This window comes from Passer domesticus, chromosome 2 (genome assembly GCF_036417665.1).
Source record: "Passer domesticus isolate bPasDom1 chromosome 2, bPasDom1.hap1, whole genome shotgun sequence".
NCBI lineage: Eukaryota > Metazoa > Chordata > Aves > Passeriformes > Passeridae > Passer > Passer domesticus.
In genome coordinates this window covers 2,897,941-2,919,051 of record NC_087475.1, presented here as the reverse complement: position 1 = coordinate 2,919,051, position 21,111 = coordinate 2,897,941, and the positions used below count along the sequence as shown (strand labels likewise).

General features: G+C 44.5%; 1 protein-coding gene across 5 annotated transcripts in view; it reads right to left on the bottom strand.

Annotated features, from left to right (window-relative positions):
* PRDM15 (PR/SET domain 15) overlaps positions 1 to 20,837 on the bottom strand; it is a 35,499-nt gene extending 14,662 nt beyond the window's left edge. For 2 of the 5 annotated variants that reach the window (XM_064405843.1, XM_064405859.1), the window contains exons 1-13: positions 20,736 to 20,837; positions 16,985 to 17,031; positions 13,754 to 13,847; positions 10,726 to 10,879; positions 9,765 to 10,017; positions 8,496 to 8,621; positions 6,100 to 6,198; positions 5,105 to 5,323; positions 4,338 to 4,473; positions 3,133 to 3,314; positions 2,405 to 2,499; positions 1,548 to 1,635; positions 690 to 857 (exon numbers count right to left, since the gene is read on the bottom strand). In XM_064405843.1, the coding sequence (XP_064261913.1) occupies positions 690 to 857; positions 1,548 to 1,635; positions 2,405 to 2,499; positions 3,133 to 3,314; positions 4,338 to 4,473; positions 5,105 to 5,323; positions 6,100 to 6,198; positions 8,496 to 8,621; positions 9,765 to 10,017; positions 10,726 to 10,879; positions 13,754 to 13,847; positions 16,985 to 17,021 (1,651 nt within the window). In that variant the 5' untranslated portion in view covers positions 17,022 to 17,031; positions 20,736 to 20,837. Of the gene's footprint in view, positions 1 to 689; positions 858 to 1,547; positions 1,636 to 2,404; positions 2,500 to 3,132; positions 3,315 to 4,337; positions 4,474 to 5,104; positions 5,324 to 6,099; positions 6,199 to 8,495; positions 8,622 to 9,764; positions 10,018 to 10,725; positions 10,880 to 13,753; positions 13,848 to 16,984; positions 17,032 to 19,687; positions 20,196 to 20,735 lie in introns of those variants that run through there. The other 3 variants (XM_064405865.1, XM_064405872.1, XM_064405851.1) reach the window with 3 other exon arrangements.
* Between the last annotated feature and the right edge of the window lie 274 nt (positions 20,838 to 21,111).

The following is a 21,111-nucleotide window of genomic DNA, read 5'->3' as shown; positions in this document are numbered from 1 at the left end:
CTGCTACATTCAGGAGGGCAGAGCTCCTGCTTTGCTGTGACAGCTGAAAATGAGACACTGCCAGTGTCATACAGCCCCCTGTCCTCTGGTTCATGACATAAAATAAACAATCTGGCTGCTTTAAAAAGAAAAAACAAAACACTTTTGGTTTTATCATCTAAGTCACTAACCACATTCTGATACATGTTAAGCAATGTACCAACTTTTTCCAGTTTTTGAGTACCTGAAATATCCTTATAATTTTGAACAGTAAACTCTCATAACCTCATTTTGATATATTCTCAATGTTTCAAAGATAACATGCTGACACTGTATTTATATAGTAGTCACTCTCAGATGTACATGGCAAGTTATCTCTCTACCTTCAGATTTTCAAGTTACCACACAAATTTTAAAAAAGAAAGAATAGGATGCAAAATAAAAAAAATACATAATTAAAATCAGCCAGTCTAAACTGCTGCATAATAAGCCATGCAACTTCCACATGACTGTTAACAGTTCTGGACCCACTACTGTTATTTTTCATAAATGTCACATTTTTATGAACCTTGAAACTCTTGATCAGGTAACTGATTAAAAAAAAGACAGCCACCACTCAAGAAGATCTAATGCACACTATCATTTCTTAACCTGCCCACCTCCACTGCTGTTTCAGGAGAAATAATTAGGTTGATCTGCAGTAAATTTACCTTCCAGGTGCCGCCTCTGATGCTCCAGCATGACATCCTTCCTGTAGAACATCTTATTGCAGATCTCACATGCAAACTTCTTATCCCCATGCTTCTTCTTGTGTTTTGAAAGGTTGCTGTTTGTAGAGAAGAATCTGAAACACATCTCACACTGGAATGTCTTGTCATCTGTAAGCAAGAGAAACATGCAGCTCTTTACAGCTGGAAGCAGGTTTTGTATGTTTGTGAGGCAGGTGGTTCCTCTGCTGGATCTGGGTTTTAAACATGGAATCCATCACTGTGCTCTAAGGGCAATTACCTGTGTGATTCTGGACTGAACATTATTGTGGGGCCATAAAAGTAACCAGGCTGTCATTTTCTGAGCAGAAGATCACAGCAGAAATAATATGAGTAACCACAAGGGATAGCAATGGGAGAAAATCACAGGTTGGAGTGATACTAAGAAAAAAACATTTAGAGACTGCTGCAAGTATAAAGCTGGAGAAAGCTGAAGAAAACTGTAATCCCAGAAAACTGCAAATTTCCAGTTCCTCTGTTTCAGAGGAGTGAGATGGAACTTAGTTTCAGGGAAAAAAAATTAAACAGAGATGATGACAGATTATCTGTGAACAAAGGAAACACCAGTGAGGTTATTACACAGGTGAGCAGGAGATAAAAAAAATAAAAATCCCCAATTCCTAAGGGGATGTGTTGCTCTACAGATTATTGGTTACCCTTTTCTTATCAAAAAAAACAGGTTGTGATGATGAAAAAATTTAAATCCCTACTCCCCTTCTATAGTTTCTCTGCTGAGATGGATTTGGGGACATCTTCCCAGACTGGAGCAGAGATGCCAGAGGAACAGTTATCCATTCTCACCTGTCCTGCAGTTGTGGAATTCCAATGCACTCTCTATCCGAAAGGCCTTTTCACACGTGGTGCACTTGTATCTGTACTCATTGTCCACCTGAGGATCACCAACAGGAAAAGCCAAGTCACATCTGAGAGAGAAATTCTAACCCTCAAATACCTCTTCAGTTTTCTGTCCTTTCCAATTTTAATCCTTCAATTTATCTGCACAGTGGTGAAAATTCTGATGCTGTATTATGCTGCCATGTTTCCACATCTGAGCTATAAAAAACCCCAAAGACCATGCTCCTGTGTGGATGTGGAATATCTCCCTGATATTCCCCTGGCCCAACACAGACACAGAATGTTTGAGAAGCAAGATTGATCTGACTGATCTTCCAGAAGAGGTGGCAGCAATCTGAGAGTCAAGGACCCTGGTGCCAAGCAATAAAGGAAATTGTCACTAATAAGGTGCCAGTACATGTGTGTTTAATATTTTTATGGCAGCAGCATCAACAGGCAGAGTTCACACATTAAAGGAATGGTTAGTGGGGAGAAATCAAACAGGAGAAGCAAACAAGAATGGAACAACCCTATTTAGCAGCATAACTCAAGTCAGATCTCACCTTTGTATCATGCAGGTCCAGCTAACTCCAGCTTGTCTTGCTGGAAATGATGCCTGAAAGCAATTTTCTATAGGAAAAGGGCTTGCACATGCTCAAAAGCACTTTTCAAATCTATCAATTATTCTAAGATAGGACAGAGAGGGGATGCTAACATCTTTTCTCACTCACATGGAATAGCTGCTCACACGAGCAGGGCATGCTCACACCTGGAATCTCACTGTGCCTTTCCACATAAACCCTGCAAGAGCCCCTTCTACTCACTTCATTCCTGCTGTGCTTGTATGAAACGTGCTGCTTCAAGCTCTCCTTCCTGCTGAACAGCTTTGCACATTCGTCACATTTAAACAGTTTGTCACCTGAGGGGATCAATCAAGATGAAAGGGAAGCAGTCAGTGATTGATAATAACCAACTCCAGGCAAGGCAGGGGAAACCAAAGCACAAGCAACCGCAGACACACAGGCCAGTGATGAAAAATTTAGTATTTCAGGAGATCTAACCAGTGGATTTTAACCATTTCCAACAATTTTGGTTTAGTTTTCCCACCCTTTTTCAGTGATGATTTTTCACAGAACCCTTACAATAGGATACAGAACTGCAGATCACAGGTGGAAAAACATCTGACATTTACACAGCTGTGTTACCCATGTGCCTGTGAAGGTGGGGATGATATTTATGTATCAATTTAAAGGCAGTAAACGCTTTGGGAAAAAACATCACATCCTTGCCTTCATTTAAAATATGTACCTAATTCAAATTTTAAATACTTTCAATTTCAATTCTGCATTATCTATTAATAGATAACTATTATCTTCTCATGCTTTGGTCTGAAAAATTAAAAGAGTTTCCTAGAGAGACTTAAAAGAAAGAAAAAACCAAAACCAGCTTTTATAAATACATATCCCAGTACCTAAAATGAGCCCTGCTGTTTAACTCCAAAGGGGAACCAAGACAGAAAATCAATGCCCAGGCAAGGGAAAAGCCAACCCACCGTGAGAACGGATGTGCCTGCTGAGGTTGCTGCTGTTCTGGAAGATCTTACTGCAGATGCTGCACTGATAGACCCTCTTGTGCTCCCCCAGCTGCTTTATCAGCTTCCTCCGAATCCCGTGTCTACTGGAGAGAATTAAACTTCTTTTGAGGGACATGGTGTTTTGGTGATGAGCAAACCTACTGGATTAGAGAGAAAGGCAGGGACTGAAAGCTAGCCCACAGGTTGTAAGAGAGTTCCACCAGCTAGCAAAAACTAGAGGAGTGTTAAACTCAGCTCCTGGCAGGAGGGAGGGGGCCTGGATGGAGCTTCCCCTGCTCCAAGGTGCTCCCCTGGCCACCCCCTGGAAGCTGCAGGTGTCACTCATTCCAAATTTTCTTCACCCAGAACCAAGGAGGCAAAAAGCAGCAGCAGAGATTCTCTTTGCAGGCCCCTCAGAGGGACAGAAAGGATCTGCTCCACTCTGAAAACAGCAGCACTAGCTCAGCTTAGGAAGCATGGCAGCCCCCACGTCAAAGCTGTGTTTGGGCAGAGGGCAGCAGGGTGCCAAGCAGCACTGTGCCATTTCCCAGCACAACCACCTGCTGAAATGCCTTTTTGATGGCCTGTGTCTGCTAAGGACTTCAATATATACCATTACCAGTTAATTCATAAAAATTGAGTGCTCTATTATAAAAAAAAAAAAATTCAAAAGGCCAATTTTACCAAGACAAAAAGACATAAAAGAATCTGAATTAATCATGTGATACTTAAGAGTCTCCCTGAGCTTCTGTTATACTGAAGTTTTCCCCTCCTACTACTCAAAATCTGAAGTAGCACAGCAAAATCAACATGAAGTCATTCATGAGCTAAGATGACAAGCGAGACTGAATAATAATGATTAACAACTTCTGAAAGAAAAAATCTCTTTGCCTGTCTTATCACTAACATTCAATAGGAGTAAATTTCACCTTGCAGCTGCAGGAGGCTTTTGGAAACACAGAATAAAAGCAGTAACAGGATGAAAAAAGAAATTTTCATTTATGTTGTGTTCCAAATCCTACGAGTGGCACTCAAAATCACCTCTTGAAGCAGCAACAGCAGCACCACACAATTTTATGCTGATAAAAAAGAGCATCTGTGTGCCCAGGAGCTGAGCAGAACTGTTGCATGCCACATCATCTTAGATACAAGTAAGAGGAAATTGTGCATCCCAGAACACTTACTTTGTCACTGGACTGATGCTGTTTGTGGTGCTGGGCATCCTTCCTAAAACCAGATCCATAATCCTCTCCTCTGGAACTGGAGGCAGGGCCACCTCCTCTGGAGGGACCTCAGTGACAGCGTCAGCCGCACGTTCCACTGCACACACCCCAAAGAAATACAAACAGCAGTAATGTGGACAGCTGCAAAACCTCAAATGCAGAATTTGTGATAACAGGTGGCACTGGACAAATCAATTCTCCACAAGAGAAGAATTCAAAGAATCATAGAACAGTGTGGGTTGGAAGGGACTGTTAAAAATCTAATCCAAACCTCTGCCACAGGCAGGGACATCTCATCTTTTTCTAACTTCTTACCCTTCCAAGGTGTTACTGAAGGGTCAGTTGACCAAGCATTATGAAATTTCCTATTAGAACATCCCTTCAAGGAATGTAAAGCCCTTTCTAAACTAAACTTGAGGTAGACAGAGAAAGATTTGTCCTCTTGAGAGGAAGGATGCTTCCTCTCCTGTTCCTTCTTGCAGTTCTCACACCCTGTGTTTCTCTGGGGCTCTCTACAAACCACCACAGAAGAAGGCAGGAGACTGGCTGTAGGTGCTGCCTTCAAGGCCCTCAGAAATAACTAACAAAACTTGCAAATTGGCAGCTTTAGTGATCTAACTAAAAACCTCCATCTTGTCTCTGCTGCTTTTTTAGGCCTTTCTGCAAAGGCGTTGTCAGAGATGTAAAAGCAGATATATTGCTCAGCATTTTCCAGATTTCTGTTTTACCTGCAGAATCTTTCTCTTCATCAATGACAAGAGGTGTTTCTACTTTTGCTGTTTTGGCTTTTCTCCCCCTCCTGGCCTTTCTCCTCGAGTCTGTGCTGGCACTGGCTGCATCACTTGCCACTGGTTGATCTGCTGGCACAGCCTCTGCTGCTTTCTCAGCATTATTTTGGCTGCTTGGGGGGGCACCTTTGGCTTGTTCCAGGTGACTCAGCAAGTGCTCTGGGTGGATAGGGAAGAAAAGGAGAGTAAGGAAGAAATTATCCTTAAAATACTCAAATGGAACTAGCTGAAGCTCATCTATCAGGTCTGTTTTACTTTGCAGTGACTTACTTCTAATTATTTCAAAAGCAGTCACAATACCTTCAAAAATCAAAGCCTACAGTTTATTCAACAGTCACAAGAACTTAATTTTAAGGAGATCTGTTGATATCACAGTAAAAAGTTTGTGTTTGTAATAATGGGTACATTTTTCCAAATCCCCAAGTTACTTACTGACCGAAGTCCCCTTTTCAAAAAAGATTCATCAAATGGCCAAAGCTTCTAAATAATTTTAAGCTCTTCTGAAAAACTGCATAAAATAGCTGTAAATGAAATGCAGAAAAAAAGATGTACTTCATTACCCTTACTAAATCTGTGCCATAAATACCAGATGGACAACATCACAAAGTATAACCTGGCATCACTGACCTTTACACTGCTCATGCAGCTCCCTATCTTTGATTTTCCTGACAGTCACATCATCTTCTAGATCACAGTTTTATTTCTTCTAGATTCAACAATACAGCTGTTTGTCCAGAGACTCAACACTGCCATGGTCAAAACATCCAAAATATCCTTGTTTCTACCTTCCCTACTACTGTTTTCCTTAAAGGAACACAAAATTTAAAACTGTTATCTTACTGCACCATGGATGGTGCATGGCTTCACAGCCATGGGAGAGCAGAATTCTGCTGATGATTCTCAGTGCTCTCCCATGAATTTCTAGCACTTCCTACCTGTCAGCAGCTGGGGCTCCTGGAAAGCAGATGAACACACTTTACACGTCCACTGGTTGGGCTTTGCTTCTGCTGTTCCACTGCCTTCTGGAGTGTTCACTAAATCACAACAAGAAATACTGAAATACTCTGAAAATAGGCAGGTGGTAAACCCCTGTAGCTTTGTTTCTCTTGCAGTAACTCCCTGAGTATCACAAGGTACAATTTAAGCAGCAAGAGGCCCCTGGGGGGCCATTTCAGGATTCTCCAAACATGAAGAGTTGAACTATCAGAAGATATAAATGATGCCAGGAGAGAGTATCAGTGCCCTTGTAAAATCCTGAGGGCTCCTTTATCACTTTCTAAAGAACTGTGTTCATAAAAGGCATGGCATAAAGCAATTTTTAGCACCTTTAAAACCAGAGTTACCAGTCTTCTTATGGATTAGCTGAGTACAGAAGCAGGAGAAACCTCTGTGAAGGGCATTGCAGAGTAAGAACATTTGGATTAATGGAAGTAAGGGTGAGGACAATGAAAACTTGGGTTTCAGCAGTTTCATTAATTAGATGTGCTATGAAATCACCATGCTAATACTTTAATTAACACATCGACTCAAGAAAGGTGAAGAAATTAGGGCAAAAATGAAACTGGAATAAAAAACTAAAATAAGAAGAGTAACTCTGTTAACAGTCCTTTGTATTTCAGTCCTTAGATGATATATTTGAATTTGTCAAGAGGATCTGATAAATCTGGACTGATTCAGAGATTTTTTTGGCACACAAAAAGCTGAATAAGACTTCCTCCTGCAGAGGAGGAGGATGACACTGAAGTCAGGGTAAGTGAAGGGAAGCACAGGGAATTCAAATTGTGCTTCAGTTTCTGCCACAGATTTCCTAGATGGTCATTACATGCCAGCTCATCCCTCTCTGCCTGAGGACCCCATCTGTAAAGGGACAGAAAAGTTCTTCCTTGTTTTCATTGTTGGCTCTTGAACCAAAATAAAGGATTCTCTGAGGCAGAGGCTGATCCCTGCTACAAGATACATTCAACACTGCACTACAGAGGTGTGATCTCATCCATGCTGCAATGAATAAATTAATAAGAAATCACTTGGCAATACAGCAACAAAAATTCCCTCTTCAGAGGCTACATAAAGTCTTGAGGGCTCTGTCCAGGAGGACAAAAGCAGCAAACCAAGATTCTGTGCAAGTTAATTGTGCCTGACTCTGCACTTCCCTTGCTCCTTGTACTGGTTTGTCAGGAAGAGTCAGGTCCTTCTTAAGTTCCCACTTCCCCAGGCTTCCAGGGCAGCTGCAGGGCAACCTGGCTGACTTGGAACCACAGATCTGACAGCTGGCAACTGCTTGGTATGACTTGAGGCAAACAGAATCAAAAAAAGAAAATTTTGTTTTGGAAGCACCAAATCAGTGGGAACACCTCAGGGTTCCCAAAATATCATAGGCAGCATTTTGTTTCTACTGAAGCTGGACTTTCAGGCAGTAGGGTGAAGGATATAGGAGGGGCTTTTCCAAGTCTTCATTTTACCTCTGGAAAAATCAATAATGCCAAACTGAAAGACAACTCCTCAGTCAACTTCACAGTTGAGCTGTGACAGAACCCAAGCTGACAAATGAATCCTCTGATCAACTGCTCTGCACAAGTCTGCAAAAACTCCCCTCCTTTCCTCCCAGCTACTTTCAGTAAGCAAAGTTTAGGAAAATAACCTCTCAAAGAGCAGACCTAGAATGGTTTTCTTTTGATCTTGTGTACTCTGAGTGCAATTTCTGAAATTTGTGTGTTAAGTGGGTTCTAAATTTCTCTGTTCCACTCTGCACAGACTGGGTGGGGGGAGCACTGCTTTGTAATGGATCCTTGGGACAGAGTTCCTGTGACACCACCAGGTATTTCCTCAGCCTTGTGTCCTTTGCCAAGAGGATATGTATTGCTTATAAGTTTATTAAAATTTGACTTTCTGCAATTTAGAACAGTCTGAGTTCTAATAGTGGTATTATTGTAATTTGGGGATGGCCAGTGTTCTTGTCATTTCCAAATATTTGAAATGTTTTCTTCTAGAGCTTGGCCTGATCATTTGAATTACTTTGCACAGGCAGAATGGAGATTTTCTTGGGGATTGCCCCCACCCCAACACTAACCATCTCCAAAGTCAGAAGCATTTATGGTTTTCATTAAAGTAATCTACCAAAAAGTTTATTGGCCTCTCTGTCACTTTTTAACCCGTGTATATACTTTAAGCACACAAAAATGAAAATAAAAATTCAGGCTTTCAAATCCTCTCTAAATTAGTATTTGCCAGAAATTATATATCCATAATACACATGTAAGAGTGTTACACCTAACAGCTCTGCAGACCTGTATCTGTCCTCTATCTTCCTTAAGAGCACTGTAATTTTGCATACCTGCTGGATCAGCTGCTAGTATGCTGGATTTCTTGGTTTTTTTATGGGGTAAGACAGCAGATGAAGGTTCTGAAGAGACCTTATTATTCCCCTCTTTATCAGACTCCATTGCTACCAAGGATGTATCTGTGAAGAGGAAAAAGAGTTCATCTTTACTGCCCAGACCCTTTGACTCTTGCTCTGTGCTGAGGGCAGTAACCACAGTCAGAAAGTTTTATTCTGTAACAGGCCTGCAAATAACATTCTCATGGAAAATTTTAACCAGGGCATTCTTACAACTGAATCTCACCCTTAAATATTATTATTGTGCCTTAAATATTCTGGAGTGTACTGTGAAGTGCTGAACAGAGTGCAGGGCATCCTTCAACAGCATTTTAAAATACCTATAATCTCCAAAAAATGCATGAACAGGTTAAATTAAAGAGGGAAAATATGAAACCTCTCAGTTAATACCAACTGGAAACACCTCAGAGCTCAGAAACATGCATTGATTCAGCTGCAGCACTTGAGACTTTGCTTAGGATCAAGGGCAGCCATAAAGCTGACACTGGTGGCAATGGCCTCTTCCCAAATTTGTCACCCCAAATTATACCCAGCAGAGCAGTAATAACATCCAGGGAGTACTCCCAGCTCAAGAGCAGGAAGAAAACACCCTTGCAATGCTAAAGGATCTTGCCTTTCAGCTGTAGAAATGGAAAAGTAAGAGAAAGCAAAAGGGGAAAAGACTGGAACTTGTGGCAATTCTAATTCAGATTCTAAAATATCTGCTGCCTTTCTTTCCAATGCACAGCCACGTGGATCTTACTCTAGTGGGTCCCATGTCAGGCTGCTTAAGATAAATCTAGTTTTTTAGAACTGTGTAATAGTTCTGTGAAAAACCAAACCATTTCCACTGCAACTGAAAAAGGCTTCTTTATCAAATCTGTATACAGATTTCTCTGATAACTGAGCTCCTCTGCTGTTCTACCCAGAAATAATTTGATACAAATGATTTGATACACCAAATCTTTAGTTAAGGACTATTTATCCAGTCTGTCCACTCTGAAGAAGCTGAACCATTAACTAGGCCACCTGTTTTAAAAAAAACTGGTTGTATCACGGTGAAGAATCTCCACTCTCCTCTTGCAGGGCACCCACGTGTGCAGGCTGGCCTGACTCTGCAGGATAAGAACCCTCTGGACAAACAGCACTGCCATCTCCTACAGCCAGGGACTATCAGTCCCTGCCAGCACTGGGCCCTCAGGAAGGAAGAAAGGCTCCCACACATACCATTGGCAACACTCGTGACCTCCTTCAGCACTGGCTTTTCCATTTTTTTGGCGTAAAAAGCTGCATACCACACTCTCAGCTCGGTTCCTGGGGGGATGTCCTGGCAGGTGGTGAAGTAAATGTCATTGTCATGCTGGAAGGCTGTCAAGTTTTGGTGCTCATATTCAGTGGCTGGGCGCACCATCATCATCCAGTTGCAATCATCTTCGTTTGTGGTGTCAAAATACACCAGGGGCCCTTCCTTCTGGAACACCTGCCAAGCAAAATGTGCATGGAGGGAATAAAAACCCTCAGAAGTGATACAAAGTAAGGGGAAATAATTTATTTTCTGCTTTTGCAGTGGTTTCTTTTCAATGGGCACCAGGGACGAAGCAAGCCTCATCAGGCATCTTGCACTTAGCCACATCTTCAGATGAGACAGACAACCAGGAGCAAGATGGGAACAAACTGAACAAAATCATCCCAAGAATTCTTGCTATAGCCACCAGTTTCCCAAAAAATTACTGCATACATGAGTGGAAGGGTATCCAAATAGCCATCAGCCCAAGGCACTGTTCTAAATCTTTACTTCTGAGTTAGGTATTAGTGGAAACTAAGACTCAATTCCATTCTTAATGTAGCATTTTTCCTACCAAAACTTGTCAAGAAAAGAATAAAACAAATGCAAGACAGAAAAAAACCCACTTATTCTGCATGTTTCATAAACCTAATGCATATGTGGCTCATTAGGAAAATTCAGTCAAATTGAAGAGATTCATTAAAAGAATTGAGCTTCTAGTTTGGTTCTTCTGCTCCTTGCCCAGAGAATGTTTGTTTAGCTCATCTCTTACAAGGCACACCTAAAAGATGTTCCAAATAATCCCCCTTCATATCTTTGTTTTCATAGTGTTAGCCAGCATGAATCCATCACAGGTAAAACTGACTCCTTGCTATTCATTGCTTTACAAATTCTGTGTCTTACCTTCAGGGGAAAAACCGATTCTTTCTCCAGCTTGAGAACTCTCTTGCACTCAAAGGGGCCAAACTGGGTACGTTTCACCAGCTGAGTCAGAGCAAACACTCCCTCAATCCCATCCTCCAGCTGTCTTATCTCCAAATTAGAAGGTAGAGATGATCTAAAAATTTAAGAGAATTGAGAAAAAAAAAAAACAACCAAAAAACATAAATCACAGAACTGATTAGGCTGAAAAAGACTTCTGAGATCAGCAATTTCAACCTTTGGCTGAACACCACCTCATCCAGTAACAGTTATGCACTGCAGGAACCCAAGGAAGAAAGAAGTCAGCATTAAACACAAGTGTTTCTGTGCTCACAGCTTCTCTCTTTTCCCAAACAATCTTGGGAGAAGAACTACATGTAGCAAATATTGTAACTATGTATAATACACAGAGAACATCTTCCAAAAAATTCACCTTGACTGGCCCCACGGTATTGGTTTTACAAACCAAACACAATTCTGTTTTTTTTATGTCTGTGCTCACAGATGAAAAGGAAAAAAATAATCAGACAGGCTACTGAGTACCCTGTAGAGGCTGACACTGGCAGAAGTGCTTTACTGCCTAAATAAAGAGAAATACTAAAAGATTGCAATCGTAGTGATAAGCAAATCAATTAAACAAAATACTTTTAGTTTGAAACATACAGCAGTGTTAGAGACAAAGAAGTTCAGCAGATGTTTCTCAACAATTCTTTTCTAACCATAAAGCATCCATTTTATCTTTTCAAAAGACAGAGGGAAGAGCAAATGTGGTTAAGCAAGCAGACTGTTTTTAAAAGATTCATATCCAGTTTGTGGTTAAACTTGCCCTCAACCTCAGATAACTCATTTTCAGTTACTGCTCCCCAGATGTAAAAGCTGCAATTACATTTCTTCTTTCCTTTTCTTATCTCACCTGATTTAAGCTGAAAACTCTTCAGGAAAATAAATACATTTATCTGTAAAAAAGTCAATTTAAAATTCTGCTTTCAAGTCTGTGGTCCAGCAGCCCACACTTCCACTAGGGAAAACTTTGCATCTGCACATCAAAAGGAGATTGAAAACCAGTGCATGCACCATATTTGCAAACATTCCCAGTTGGAACATCTGGACATTAAAGCACGAGTTAAAAAATAGAAAAAATGTAGGAAATAGTAGTTTGTCATGGAATGTGTGTAGTACAGGCTAGAGACTTACTGCACTGCCCATTTTTTGTATATAATAAAAGCACCTCCCTCACCAGGGAGGTGAATATAGAATAATATTCTATTATTCCAATGGGTATTTTTAAATTACCCTCAAGCACCTGTAGTGTCAGGGCTGTTAACCATTAACAGCTGCTGGAGGGGATCATCCAGGGCAGGTTTCCAGGCACAGGAAGGCAGTGCCTGGCAGGAACTGCTGGGAAATTCCTCATCTGGAAAGGCCAAGAAAAGCAGGAGCAGCTCCTGAACAGATGCAGCCACTGTGCTTGGTGGCACACCAAGAGCATCCTGCAATGGCCAAGGGGTCATGGTACCCAGGTGGCAGATCCAGAACATCAGTGTTTGTTACAAAACGGTGCTGGGAATACACAGCACGGCCTACACAGCCAGGATGTGCCAGACTTGCTGCCCACGTGCCTGTTTTCTGCCTGTCACTTCCCAAGAACAAATATGGAAGCCCTGCACACATTATATAACACACAAAGCCATCTTTGGTTTAGGGCAAATTTGGGAGAAAACCTCCACAGGGGGCCCTTCCAGAAAGCAAACCCACACGGCCCCTCCCCACAACCGGTTCGGGAAGGATTCCTCAGAGAGAAGTGGAGAGAACCTGTTTATTTAACAGGCAAAACACCCCCAGCACACAAAATGAACAATACTGGATGACAACACTTTCACTGATCTGAAAAGGATGACAAATTCAGAAAGTCTCTCCTGGGAGAGGTCACTGTTATCAATCCCCCGTGCTGGGGACGGCTGCTGCAGCCACGAGGTGCAAACCCTCGGTGCTTCCCTGGTCCCAGTCCAGAGCAGGTCTGAGTGGTTCCAAAAAGGGAAAGGAAAACAGTCCAGGGGAAATTCAGACTGCCTAGCTAAACTAACTAACGAGCAGGAGCAAAGCAGGAACAAGGGCAAAGCAAAAGTCAGAGCAGAAAGCACAAGCTGCCCTATGTGCTGCCCTGTCTGTGTCCCACTGACTGCTGGGGGAGTGAGCAGACTGATAACTGATAACAAAACAAAATGCTTTGCTCTTCAGAGCCAGTCTTGAAGGCACAGAACATAATATCCAGCATAAACAGAACAATGACTGGGGATACAAGCACCATAACTTCACCCCAGGACATTAACACTTCCCTTTTTGGATCTGTATTACACCTTCACAATGGCTGGTTCTTTTCCTTAGCTTTTCATGCTACATCTTAATATGAATTTTGCTGACAGCGCCTGATTGTCTTTCCCTGTAAAAATCACTACTCAGTGTTGTTTTCTCCCAACTAGATTGAGTCTATTTGTTTCTTTTGGCAAACACAAGTGTTTCTGCTGCGCTGTCACAGATTTGCTGACAGAACTATTACCCCTAATCGTTTGAAAAACCCACAATAATGAGAACAACTTGTTTTGCTTCTATGTGGAGGAATGAGAGAGTTCATACACATGAATGAGAAATCCTCACACACTTCTCTGAAATGAATCTGCTGTATCTAAGGGGGATAAAAGGGGCAGGTACTCAACCATGACAGAAGTCATCATCCCATCTGGCACCACCTGACTTCTTGCCAGAAACCTCAGCAAAGAAACCGAGTCCTGATGAGCAGCAAGTTATTTTTTTTGGCTTCTATTCAGTGCAGCACTTAAGTGTGTGCATCAATTTTTCTATTTAATCAAGGCCATGTGCTTTCCATAGATTTCTGTCATCCTCTGGGACTTCAGTTTCCAGCTGTCAGCGTGACATCCACTGAAGAGCAAATATGCTTTAAAGAACTAATATGGGTGTTGGCTTAGTCAGGATTAACACAAACGTTTCTCACCTTGCCCTGCTCAATACAAAGGAGTCTTTGACTGTCACCACTGGGCCCAGCTCAGGACACTCTGAATCATGGTACTGCCGACAGTCCTCGCACCCTGCAAGGAACCAGACAGAAAAGGTTGGTGGAAAACACTTTTGTAAGACACTCCCTCTTTCAAAAGAAACCTACCATCAGGTAAAATACACACGTAGAGAGGCAGGTATTTGTTTATATTGCTTAAAAGAACATAAATAATTGAACAGAGTGAACAGCTGGCACCTGTGTAGGTGAGACAACACACACTGTGATCAGTACCATCAGAAGACAATTGTTTAAATTCTCTCACAAAGGAAAAGAAATACCTTACACCCACAGTAAATATTCTGCTTAAAGATGGCATTATTCTTCAGATAAAGTGCTGCATCACACAGCAGCTAAAGAAAACCACATCACTGCTTCCCCAGGAGCTGAGCTGTTATGAACAGCTTGGGTAGCCTGTGACAGGAGGCACAAACCCAGAACCAGGGGCAGAACTGGCACAGGGCTCAGCAGGGCACCAGCACGTCCTGAGAGCCCAGCTCTGCCTTCTCAGCCACAGGGCAGGACAGAGACCTCCAAGGTACCTCCTGGTGCCTTTCCAGACAAGTCAGCTGGCTGCACAACACATTCTGGCCATCTAATTCACTGCCAGCTTAGCTAAATTAACTTTTAGTTTAAGTGGCTGTAAATTACCCAGAACTGAGTGGTTCCTAAGAAACAATTTTCAGACAAGGATAATTTGAGGCTTTCTAAAATAAGCTAACTTAACAGGACTCCAAATGCTTATACACTGCTTCACTGTGAAAAAAATAGCTGTCAAACTGCCCTGCCTGGTCAGCTGCTGACACAGCTTCAGGAGAGATCATCACACAGGGGTTGTGTTGCTGTGGTGCCTTTTGCATCTGAGCTCCAAGCTTACAAGGACAACTCAGGAAACCCCAGAAAATGTGTAATGTAAGGGTCATTACACCTTTTTTTGGGAAGACATAACAAAAGCCACGTCATTCCAAGGTATATCCCCTCTGGCAAAGCTACGTTGTGCTAACTGGAAGCTTCTCCCCCCACCAAATATTCATCCCAGTGAACAAAAATACTTCTAAAACAAGAGATTCCAAACTGCTTCACATTTCTTCTGGCAACAAAACCAGCTTAGTAGTGAAAAAATACATGTATTTGACAAACACAATTTCTGGGTGGTGCAGCCACCAAGGCTGGTCACTGCCTCCTGTCGAGCTGTTTGTGCTGCCTTCTGGTGAGCCAAGGAATGAAACAACCAGCTCTTCACAGGGTTTTTCAGCAGAAGGAATTTCCCAGCCTGGATTGTTGTACAGCACCACAGAGTTATTGCACCAGAGAAAAATGGGCAAGTACTACTCACAGAGCACCAGCACCAAAGCTCAGCCTACAGCTGTCCTGCTCACTGTTCCACCATTCCCCTGCTCCAGGTGTGCCTGTAGCCCAGGCTGCCCTTAATATTACTGAAATAATCTGGGCTAAAAGCAGATTTCCCAAACCAGAGAGGGCAGAGGAATGACAGAGGAATGTGTAAACCTGACTGCTGAAAAGGAATGGACTGTCACCCATAATGGACTGTCACCCATAAAGGGTTGTCATAACCAAGGGGACAGCCTGAGTAACAGCTTCTCCCACAGGCTCTGCTGTCCAAAGAAAAAAGCACTTTGTCATTTTCCTCATCTCCTGACTGCATCAGGGCATTCCTCACTCTGCAAAGATAAGCCTCTGAAAGGTGCAGACAGCACTGGCCACAACTGCAGGCAGGAATAAGCCACACATGCCTCTCACTCCTCAGCAGAGGAATGACCAAACCAGGGGAATATGACAATGACATTGTGTGGCACAGCTCAATATCCAAGGGATGCCCTCCAGCAGCCATTCCCCAAAGCTCTTACACCCACCATATGTGATACTTTCAAGAGATTACAGCCACAGGAGAAACACAAAACAAGCATGGAAATAATAATAATAAAATACCCCACACACTTAATAAAGAAAAAAATCCAAAAATTCTCTTGTCTATGAAATACATACTCAAGGATGTTTATAATTGGGAGTGCACGTGTCATTTATAGCAACTCACTTTTTCAGAACATAAACAGTCCCCATATCCTGTGGGAAAAACTAATTGCAGAGAGCACAAGAAAAAGCTCAGTGACCACAGCCCCCAATGGAAGGGAGAAAATCATGTTGTGTGATACCTTCCATCTAATTAGAAGTGGCATCACATCCTTATTCTTTTTGCTGTCCACCAGAATATTTTTATGAAGGGGAAGACAAGGTATCCACTAGTGGTATCCAATAAAAGGTATCTGCATCTCAGTAAAAATGCAAACAGTCAACACTATTTTTGAAGGAAGCTGGTGGAGGGAGAAAATTGAACTTTCTGAGAGTTGCCATAAATACAGCTGTGGAACCATCAGAGGTAAAATACTGTGGTTCCAAAAACCAAGCTATTCTGCTCCACAACATCTGGGCCCTCTCTGCTCACACAAGGACTCTACATCCCTTAACTCTTTTCCACCTTTACACCAGGCCCTGCATGTCCAGGCTGCTGACAAAGGAGAGGATTAGTGTGGGACCCAAGCCTGCCAGCCCAGCTGCCACAAGCATGGGACACTGCCCAGCCTGGGCACAGCCCTGCTGCAACATTTCCTCACCCAGCAGCACCCCAGGAGCCTGGATCCCAGTCACAGAGGCCAGCCTGGCACTCAGGGTTACACAGGGCACAGCAAGAAGCACAGGCAGTGAATGCCACGAGTGAAACCTGCCAGGGCAGCTGGTGCATCTCAAACTTGTTCTGAAGGAATTATGAGTCTGCCTGGCCCTGCAGGGGAGGTGCAGATCCCCAAGTCAGGCCAGAGGTCAGAGTTATCCCCAGGCACCCCTGGCTGCTAGAGCTGGTTGTATAAACAAAGGGCTTACACGAGTGTTAGACCTTCAATCTCACTTCAGCCATGAAAAAGCTGTGCTGCTAACTCACATTCAGAGGTTTCATTGTGTGTTTGCCAACAGCATCAGAATGTGTATGCTTAAATTACACAACCTCCTCTCTATTCACCCATTAGCATTCAAGACTCCTTTACAAAGAGCAATTTTTCTAAATAAAATCTTAAGTCTGGTTTAGTCTTTAATTTTAAGCATTCTGAGTAGACAAGTCACCCACAGTGAGAATTAGATCCTTTTCCTAATACTTACAAATAAACATAATCTCCTCACTGCCATCTTCAGCCATTATTTTAAACCTGCCAAAATACAAAAGGCAAAGTTAGTTCTGAATTGACTTTTACTTTCTGTATCATATAAACATCCCTTTGTGAAGTAATGATGCTGAGTGACCCAGAGCCCACCCGAACACATTAATGTCCCTGCAGGAGTATCAATGGAAAATTAAAGAAATTATAGTTTTTTAAAAAGCCCCAGAATCTGCTGTATCATTACATGTGTTGCAGACATCACTACCAAGGAAGCCTCAGTGTCTCTGGGTTCTCAGACATTTCTCTGTGAGGAAATGCTGTCTCCTGCTGTTCCCCACCTCTGACAACCTTCCAGCCCCTCCTGCATCCCCTGTAAAAAGCTCCTGTGGAGCCTCAGAACACAGAGGGCCAGAGGATAATCCAGGTCAGCAGCAACCACTGCAGGAACAAGGCCCAGTGCAACATTTTATTTAAACTAGTATTTTAAAAAAATATCTCTGAAAGGCAAGTTACTTATTTACTAAATACAGTAATCTTAAAAACTGCAGATACAGTCACGGATCTCTTCCAGAGGCAAAGGTGTATTGTGGTATTGAGCACCAGAAAACCTGGGGAAATAAAATCCTGCCTCTGTCACTAGTCTTCTATGAAATGGTAACTAACCAATTTGATTTCAGTTAAATGAGGTTAATCTATATTAACTTCATTAGTGTCAGTCTATATAAAAAACTTGCATGAACACTATTGCCCCTCAACAATTAGGTTATGGTTGGCACAAAGTCTGATTATGTATGGCTAAGACCACAATATGGGCAGGGCCTAGAAGAGAGAGAGAGTTTTTCCCTTTTCTACCCAAAAAAATGCTCTCCTCCTCAAAGAAGCAATTTTGCCAATGCCCCAGAAGAGAGGCAAAGCAACATGAAGATCACGGCCCAAGTCTGAGAGAGGTGAGGCTGCAAAACAGCAAGAGTATTGGCCAAGAGGATGACAGGAAGGAGTAAGAGCCTGAATCTGTGAGAGGGAGAGAAAACACGACACAACAAACTCACAGAGCCCTGTCTGAAAATAGATAAAAGCGTTTGCTACTCCATCAACAAAAGCCAAGCCAGAGCACAGGCACTACTCAGGATCAGGGCTCTCCAAGCACTGCCCTCCCCAATTTCACCTGTCAGCAGCAGGATCCCTCCCTAAGACTCACTGCTCTAAGGAGCAAACATTCCCCATTCATAGCACAAGCTGAGCCTTTCTGGGCTGCAGCTTTTGGGGAATAAGCTCAAATAACAGAACAAACATTTGTACAAAAGCCCAATGCAGAGCAAGAACAGCAACTCAGGAAATTTCCCCAAAAGCTCTTTTCCTGAAAGCAAGGTGAACAATGCAACAGGTACTTAGGGGAGTTCAAGCACAACGCTGCAAAAACAAGCGGTGTAAGTCGATTTCAAAAATGGTTTGCTTTGCTTTTTAACCAACAATTTTTTTTTTTTTGATGCTTTGCACTATTTCAAGAGGGGTATGCCCAGCCGCTTTTAGATAGTTTGTGACAAAACTTTAATCCTAAATATGGCTGAATTAACAAATAACAGCCTTGGTTAATGGTTCAGAAGCCACACCACCAAAGGCATTCACCCTCTGGGACGCTGCTGCGCCGCATCCTTGGCAAACAGACTGGAGACAAGTGACATTACAGGAGCCTTCAGATGAGAACAGCATCAAAGGGGTGGAGAAATCATCAGCGCTGCTCAAGGTGATGGGGAGGAAGCGTGAAGGGCCCTCACAGGTGCCTCAGCGATCTGCATTAGCGCAGCTCCCTCTCTGCAGCAAGGACTTTTGGTGCTCTGCACTCCCAACCCATCCTCACCCCCTGCTCCCCAACAAACACTGCTGCCTGCTTTGCAGTCCTGGTTCACCTCACCCCTGCGCTTTCCAGCTCCTCCTCCCTGATCTCAGCTGCATTTCCCAGGGGTTTTTCAGACAAATGACACCATGGCACCCGCTCCAGCTGGTAAACAGAGTCACGATGTGCCACTCACAGGATGGCACTGAAGACAGGCTGCAGGATTGTTTCTGCCCTCGTCTGCTGTTGCTATGGGCCACGTCTGATTTTTTTTTTTCCTTTTCAAACATTTGTAAAAGATAAATACTCCATGAAGTCACTCATCCCACTGCTCCTAATTTTGTTCTTGTCTTGCAAAGCTTCTGGGAGTTTCAGGTATTTTTTTACATAAATCATTAGCAGTCAATAATCAGGAGAAAAGCCACACAGACAAAATTAGACTAGGTACAAAGCCTAATGCTGATGGCAGTAAAAGAGCAGAAAACTACATTTTCTGGCTTTTATAATTAGATGAGTGATTTTATGCCCGAGAGTAGAGCCACACAACTATGCACAAAAATTCCACCTGCAACACAAGCCCTGGAGCATATCTGGAACTTCAGGGAACCCAAATTAAAATGCTGAGGAGCTGCAGCATCACAGGTACCTGCTTGCAAAGACACTGTCAGAGAACCAACTGAGCTTTAAAAATTTAAGAACGTATGCAAAATCACACTTTCTCCTTATAAACTGCTGAAGAAAGAAATCACGCTCAAGTGTTAAGTTGATCTTGTTAATGGATTTTTTTTTAAAAGTAGGTCAGAAAAATTAATGGAATGCCTGAAAATCTGTGTTTGAACTTAATGATCGACAAGGTAGAATTAAAATTACCCTTTCTTCAGTCTGAGAATGGGCTTCTATGAGTGTGAATGACTTGAGAGCACAAGCAGATGGGTGCTGCACATACGTATGTGGAAGGATGCACTTAAAAACGCAGTTTTCCTCATGATGTGGTAGAACTTGTTCATGCTGCCACGCAAAAGAACTGCAGCACATCTGGTAAACTACAGTAAAGCCTTGTATTTCTTAAAAAAAATTATAATAGGGCCATTCTATCAATTATTGTTGAGGAGGGAGACGATTGCTAGGGCAGGGGGGCATGGAGTAACACGGCAGCTGGCGGGGTCTGTGCCACCTGCCCTTCCCAGCGCTTCCCGCGGCCGTGTGAACAAACTACGCGCAAAGTTTAATGGCCCTGAGCAGAGAACGGGCGCACTGCAGAAAATTCCAGGCGTGCGAAGCCCCGCGGACCGCGGCTCCGCTCCTTTTGTCTCCTCGGGCGCCCGCCGCACCCTCTCCCAGGGCACACGCCGGGGCAGGGCAGCATCCCCGCACCTCCCTCCTGCTGCCAGCCTCTTCCCTGTGGCTCACGCCCTCGCACCTGGGAGCTCCCACCCCCATCCATCCCCAACCCCCTGCGGCCGAGGCGCTCCCCGCTCCCGGCCCCGCATCCCCGAGGCCGCCGCGGCTCCGTGCCCTGCCCGGCCGAGCCCGCGGGGATCGCCCCGCGCCCGCTCCGCGCCCGCCCCTCAGGGACCGCGCCGCCGCCCGAGCCCGTCGGGGCCCGGGATCCGGGAGCGGCTCCGCCGGGTTTTGCCTCGGACCCGCCTCGCCCCCTTCGCTACCGCCCTCCCGGCCGCTGTAACAAAGAACAGGCGGCCTGGAGGAGGCGGCGGCGGAGGAGGAGGAGGCGGCGGGGCCGCAGCCGCCGCCGCCGCCCCAGGAGCGCTCGGAGCGGCCGCCGCGCCCGCCGCGGCCCCGCCACGCGTCCCGGGGAGCGGCGGGAGGAGCCGCGGCGGGGCGGGCGCGGAGGGTCCCGGGCGGGGGTGGCGGGGAGGGCGCGGGGTGCGGCGGGAGCGGCGCGGGGAGCCGGCGTTACCTGCCCCGGGAATGGCCAGACCCGGATCGGATCCGCGCTCCGGGTTCCGATCCGCTCCGGAAACCACGCGCCAGCGGAAGCCGGCGCGGGCGGGCGCGGAGCAGGGCGGGAAGTGTAGTGCGGCGGGGCCGGCCCTGACCCGGCCATGGCCCGGCCTCGCCGCCCTCACGCCGGCTCCCCTCGCCGGCCGGAGCCCCCGCAGCCTCTGGCGGCCGGGCTGCGGGCGGGCGGTGGCCGCGCTGAAGGGCTGAAGGTGGCGGAGCAGCCGGGCGGCTCTCGCCGGGTGTCCCGTCTCCTCACGGGCAGTGCCGGGGAGCGGGCTGGCGGAAGGGCTGGCAGAATCACAGGATCGGTTAGGTCGGAAAACACCTCCAGG